Source organism: Zerene cesonia, chromosome 13 (genome assembly GCF_012273895.1).
Source record: "Zerene cesonia ecotype Mississippi chromosome 13, Zerene_cesonia_1.1, whole genome shotgun sequence".
NCBI classification, from domain to species: Eukaryota; Metazoa; Arthropoda; class Insecta; order Lepidoptera; family Pieridae; genus Zerene; species Zerene cesonia.
The window spans coordinates 10420970-10427853 of NC_052114.1; the positions used below are offsets into that span (position 1 = coordinate 10420970).

A 6884-nucleotide genomic window follows, 5' to 3' on the forward strand; every position below is an offset into this window, starting at 1 on the left:
GACAACGATTTCAGCAGCGGGAGTCTGTTTAAGCACAATATCAACCGTTGATTGAATATGCTCGAAGAGTCGGTCGGAATACCATACTACCATACATACCTATCCAACGGAAAGAATTATCGAAATTGATCAAGTAGTTCCCGAGATAAGAGCATTTACATATGCGAACAAACTCTTTGGTTTTATATTTCTAGTATAGAAGTATATATTTAAAATATGTACATATTTTAGATGCTGTTTTAATTATAACTTAATCAAAAGGTAATACGAATCCAGTAACATCACCTACTTAGTTTCGAACTTGTCAAATCTCGACAAATACATATAAAGACATTCTAAAGCTAGAACTTCTAAGCAATGGTATACTATAATAATTTTTAAGAAACAAATAAATCACCTACAATATTGCTACGACTAGACCAAATTTAAATGGGACAACATGGCAGGCATCAGCTTTCAAATAAAGAAAAGAATCCTAAAATCGGTTCACACAATATAAAGTTATGAGGTAATAAACACAAAACAAAATTTAGAAGATCAAGTATTATAGAAAGATTCCAAATATATACCTAACTGCCCTTTGCTCTTTGATGTATTCTGCTTTCGTCTCGTATTGGACGTAGTCACATTTTTGGTAACACGCATTTTCAGAAATGATGCTTCTAATGTTCCCTTGAACTTTAGCTGAAATTGTTAAGTGTTTTGATTATTACAACCGAGAACTATGAGTTCGTGTATCACTTGCTAAATAAGAAGAAAAATCGACTATTTAAGCTTTAGCTTCCTGACGGCGGCTTGGCCCGCCTCCGTATTGTTCTTACCTTTTAAACCTCTCCTAGACTATTCAGAATGCGCCAAAACCATGATTATAAAAATCAGACCAGCCATTCTCGAGTTTTAGCGAGACTAGCGTCTGAACAACAGCAATTGATTTTATATATAAGAATTTCAACTATAATTATAACTAAATTTATATGCTAAAGATATCTCAACAAACCAACACTCTAATTATAGCTACCTAGTATTTGGTGTACACACAGCAGCTTTTCCCAGGTGCATCGTGGGTACTCTTCTTCAAATACATGTCCTGAAAATAACGTTCCCAGCCATTTTCTAAATAAAGCTAACTTATGTAACATTTTATGATACTGTAACCACCAAAATGGCAGTGCTTTGTCACGTTTAGCCAATTACGAAGTGACACTTGAGTGACAAGGACAAAACATTTCACTTACCCTTATAACCTATGCTTATAACACGCAAATGAATTAACTATACATTTTTTTAATCAGTTTGTGAGCGATTGAAAGGGCCAGGAATAATTAAAAAATTAAGTGTGTTATGAGTTTTAATTTACGAAATATATAACAAACTTTATTTTTTTTCAAATTTTCATTTCTCTTTTATAAAACATTAACACGTTATAGTGAAACTTGGTTGAGCACTATGAAATACATCATAAGGTTAATATATTCACAGTACATACATGTTACAAATCACTGATTATCATTATTTCTTTTAATTATTCACTATTTAAGATACAAATAAATCAAAAAAAACCCTATACATTTACAGAAAACTTAATCTTAATGAGTTCATTGGTTCTCTTCGGGACATTTAGAAAGATGTTTTATCTATAAAAACGGTATACTGCGTTAATTACCTCGAACGTTCAATATCAGAGCATTATAGGCTTGATCGCCGCTTGGGAAGCGTAAGAACCAATTAAATTGATATTTAATAGGGCATTTAATATAAATAGTAAAAATAATGTAAACGCTGGCGTACCGTGCTTTGCTCAATCGAATGATGGTGTATGTCTGAGAAATATAGGATTAGAGGCAATTAACATGTTTTAAGAATGGATTTTTTATCAAGAAGCTAATCAGCCTTCTGTGCCCTACTGTGATTTAACGCAAGTCAGTAAGAAGTTATAGAATATTATGAGGTTATAACTACAAACAAACAATGTATATAGTTGAGTGTGTTAAATAAATCTCTCCAATCTGTATATCCATGCAAAATATTATTCATATCACATATTAAATTATTGTAATATGTATTGAAAACGCGTAATCTTAATTCATCAAGTAAAAAGTTAGGTTGTCTTACGCGTAAGATCGAACGGCAGACAATGGCAGTATTCGACGACTTTTTTCAAAATGAAAGACGTGACGCAATGCTGGTATGAAGAGGAATGCATGCCAATGATGCCATCCTATAAATGAAAAAGTACTTTATAATATGACTGTAAGTGTGCGAAAGCATACCACATATACCATATATTATCTTTAAAGGGAATCCCTATTTCCTTTGGTCACGCCATCACACGTGATCGGCTGGACCGAATTCAAAAATTCTTTCACTATTATAAAGGTTCAATTTACGACATAGGCTTTATCTGTACCCCGCGCGAAGCCAGGGCGAACAGCTAGTGACATATATATTATATATAATATAAGAATTCGATTGCAAATTAGAATTGACCGTTGCATAGATTTTCTTATGTTTTTCGTTCGCCTGGATTATCGCTGTAATTGCTAAAACTAAAAGATTTTCATAGCCGAGTACATAATAAAAACACACTGGGTACACAGATATGATTCATTTTATGAATTTCTATCAGATATCCAACACAGTACGGCATCATTGTTATCCTGACACATCAATTACTTGATCGAGAATGATTTATTAGACCAAGAAAATCCTTACCAAGAATGTTTCAGATTTTTTTCGGTAAGTGGGGGTGCCGAAGACAAGTATCCTTTGAAGTAGATTACATCAGATTACAAACTTCGATTGCAATTGTAATTCATCTAATTCGAAAATATTTGTAAATATATAAATAAATGTTATGGAGGAAACGCATATTATATGTGAAAAAACAGGCTAGCAAGCAGAGGTTGTTCTAATGTTAAATGATTCTACTCCGCCCAGGTTCGTTCATAATACAAGGGGTATGGTGAGTGTGCTGCCAACCTTTAAGAGAGGTGTGTGCTCTTTCTGCCACCTATCTAAGCCAACTAGTATGATTTTGTATGCTCAAATACTAACTTTAATGTTATGTCAATAGCATAATAAGAAAGTAATGACAATTACGCTTACAGTCTCCAAGAAGCACTTCCTGCCATTCAGCGTCAAGGCTTTCACATCTGATGAGGAGTCAATGATCCAAACATCAACTGTTACGTCGAAATATGTCGACGGTGTCAGAATTATAGAACTATCTAGAAGCGATAGTTTGTTCATTTCGTCAAATATGTATAGCTGGGAACAAAATTTTTCATATCATCAAAAAGGGAAACATGTGAGTATCTAAATGAAATTAACATTTATTATGAAAATCATTGCTATAAGATTAACATCCAGTACTTGACAATGACAATGCTTAAAACTGTGAAGGAAAACATCGTGAGGAAACCGGCATGTCCAAGAAGCAAAAGTTCGAGGACATGTTACATCCGCCAACCCGCACCTGGCCAGCGTGGTGGATTATGGCCGGAACCCTCATAGGAGGCCTGGCCAGCAGTGGGAACATATATGGGCTGATGATGATGACTTGACAATAGGCGAGAGCATTTCTATAGAAAAAAACCACCCGCATTTCCTCTTAAAGGCTTCTAATCTCCCCTTCCCATCAATAATTCATACAAAAAACGTTTTAAGGAAAATAAAATTCAATTTCCAGAGTTCACGGCGCTTATTTTCTAAGTCACGCAGAATTAATTACTTTCCCTTGGATTATTATCTTACTCGGAATGTGACACGACGAGACAAAATAAATAAGACAGATGGGAACGTGCCTGTGAGCTTATTAAATCCCATTATACGTCTCTGTTCCTTTCATAAAGGTAAACATTGTGCAACATAGGAGAGGAATATATTATTTTACAGGCGTGTGCTATAATGAATATTAATGTAACACCTAGATTCGCTTTCACAGTTGAAACGCGGTCAGTTGAGAGACAACTTCAATTAAACTAATGATAGTCACTGTATAAATCCTACTAGTCCATACTAATATTATAAATGCGAAAGTTTGTAAGGATGTGTGTGTGTGTGTGTGTTTGTTACTCTTTCACGCAAAAACTACTGAACCGATTGCAATGAAATTTGGTACGTAGACAGCTGGACAACTGCAATAATATATAGGCAACTATAAATCGCGATGTTCCTACGGGAAACGGACTTACGCGGCTGAAACCGCGGGGCGCAGCTAGGTTCTAAATTTGACTGTATTTTTTGGCTTTGTTACGAAGTGGGATCTTTTGATTAGGTGAACCGATTTTGATGATTTGTCTGTTATTCAATTTACATTTTATCACGTTCTGACTGTTTGAAAGGGATTTATTTTTTGCTAAAAATACACCAAAGGTAATATTACAACTCGTAACTATGCTAAATTATTCTTTAAGATTAAATATTAAAAACTATTTGTATGAATATACTATTTTTGGATCTGTCAACATTCAACTATCTGAAATAATTGTATTATTATTTAATTCAACAAATAGATTATAACAAGTTGACTTACCATCATAAAGCCATCTCCAAAAGTACGATTCGGGTACACTTTCCGAGTATCCACCAAGACATCAATAGCTTCTGTTATCTCTACTCCAGCGTTAAAATTAGTGTCATTTTCGGCGAACTCTCTAAAGTTTCCACGTTTCATACCAGTAAATTAACATTATATTCTTTAAGAACTGTATTTTTTTCAAATTATCGTTGTTACTCTTACATGCAAAAACCACCCAATGAGTTTAGATGACACTTGTAAGTGATGTAGCTAATAGACCAGAATAACGCCTAGAAACATAAACAAATTTATGCACTTACGTAAAGTGGGTGATGTCGAACTGACAACAATAGCCATTGATAGTAAAGACTTCTCTAAACATCTTGCTGCAATTCACAAGCTTCGACCTCCACAAGCATTCCCGCAGCATTACGTTACAAGGCTTTTTTAACTAAAATAAACATTTTTTTAAATAAAATAAACGTTTTGCAAGTGATAAAGACACCAATAGTTATATCCAGTATATCTCCAATATCCAGTATATGAGGAAGACAGGTCTCAAATTTCAGACAGATAGACTAATACAGTTTTATTCTAATACAATATTTTTATAACTCACTGATACGTAAAACAGAATAAACCCAAACGTTGTGAAAGTGGCATTACATATTCCGTCCTTGTAAATTTGTAGGCGTTACGTCGTTTTTCATAATTCACGTTAAATATTCTAAAAATACTTTTATACATATTCGTAATAAAAAAGATCAAAGGAACGTAAGAGATTTTGAAAATGATTTTTATTTTACCGATAGCAGAATAATTATGATTTTTCGACGAGTACTGAGACGAGGTACCTACTGGGTTATAACGTCTAAAATTCTGGAAAATTTTCATAGATACAGAAGCCAGTTTGATGAAAGAAGTTCACAAATTTTCATGCGAATTATGTGGATCTAGGAAAGAATTGATGAGGGGTATAAAGAAAAGAACTTGGAAGGAAAAGGATATGGGCTCTCACCTCGCAGATCTAGAAGAGCTTCTAGACCATTTTCAACCAGTCGACTAGACTAATTATTAACAATTTGTTCTATTTTCTTTGGTTTTGAATTACCCAAGCAATATTTCTTATTTAATAAACACCTAGCGGTTAGCTCAAGGTCTCGTTTGACTGAAAGCAATTTCAGTAATTTGATTATTTCTATTAAATCCATTCAGATTTTTTTATATCTATTCCAAGAATTAAAAACTACGGGTACAGTCTCTATCATCTCTGTCATTACAAATACAGAGTTTTCTTCAAATACCTTTCATGCTTTTAAACTGAAGCAAGGATCATTGAATAGTTTCTTTCATCCAAACCAGATCCACTTGACAAACAACAAAGCGTTTGCACTATTTGAACGATACTTGAGACTTGTGGTAACACATTGAATTCCAGTGAGGCAAATATAAACAAGAGACATTCAAAATGTTCGCGAATTGATAACATGATGCTTTTGCTAAGGTTAATGAAACGTAACAACGTTACAGCTTGTTCAAGGAAGCAGGAAGGAAACGCCGAGGAATGCTCTGTAGCGTCACCATTGATTTAATAATACAGTGTGACTATTTTATAAGAAGTACATAGCTAGTAAATATTTTTGTTTCTCTTGACAACACATTTATAGGTAACATTGTGTAGCATCGGTTTGCCTTTTTATTATATTTTTATTTAGTTTATGACTATTGTTAATTAATATAAGAAGCACAAACCGTATATAAAAGTTCAACTTTGATTAACGTCGAATTTAATAACGTCGGACGGTCGGTAGGTAGGTCGGTATTGGTAACTGTTACATGTTTCATGTTACATGTGGCGGGATCACGGCTGGCCGAGAGCCTAGGGGTTGCTACCGCTTGGCAAAAAGACGCAGGTTCGAAGCCCGCCTCGTGATCGAATTTTTTCTATTCTTTCAAAATTTCTCATCTATAAAGCATTTCAATGCCATAAAACTAAAAATTAAATGTTACATGTTGGGAAATGTCTACGTTAAGCACGTAGACCATTCCATCACAGCTTTCCCTCAGATTTAAATCGTGGAGGTTTTATATTCAAGTGCATGCCTGTCTACTCTATATGCTTGAGTATTTAATTAAAATTAAGATGTACATATTGTTTAACACACGAATCTATTCAGAAACTCAATACATAAAAAAATATTTCAATATTGATACAAATGATGCCATATACTATATCATGTGAAAATTTTGAGCATAAGTTTATTTGTCACGCTTTCATATCAAAACCATTGCCAGCTTTCTTACTGCACGTAGTCTTCGAGTCTTGGTCGATGGAACAAGTTCAGACTGTATGCCCGTGAATGCT

The 6884-nt window shown here is 34.0% G+C and overlaps 1 protein-coding gene across 1 annotated transcript in view; it reads right to left on the reverse strand.

Moving 5' to 3' along the window:
- The window catches only part of LOC119831349, an 11090-nt gene extending 6189 nt beyond the window's left edge, over positions 1 to 4901 (reverse strand). Inside the window, exons 1-6 of the mRNA XM_038354653.1 lie at positions 4840 to 4901; positions 4535 to 4655; positions 3106 to 3267; positions 2113 to 2218; positions 1019 to 1087; positions 570 to 684 (exon numbers count right to left, since the gene is read on the reverse strand). Coding sequence (XP_038210581.1) covers positions 570 to 684; positions 1019 to 1087; positions 2113 to 2218; positions 3106 to 3267; positions 4535 to 4655; positions 4840 to 4901 — 635 coding nt within the window. The remainder of the gene's footprint in view (positions 1 to 569; positions 685 to 1018; positions 1088 to 2112; positions 2219 to 3105; positions 3268 to 4534; positions 4656 to 4839) is intronic.
- Positions 4902 to 6884: the final 1983 nt, after the last annotated feature.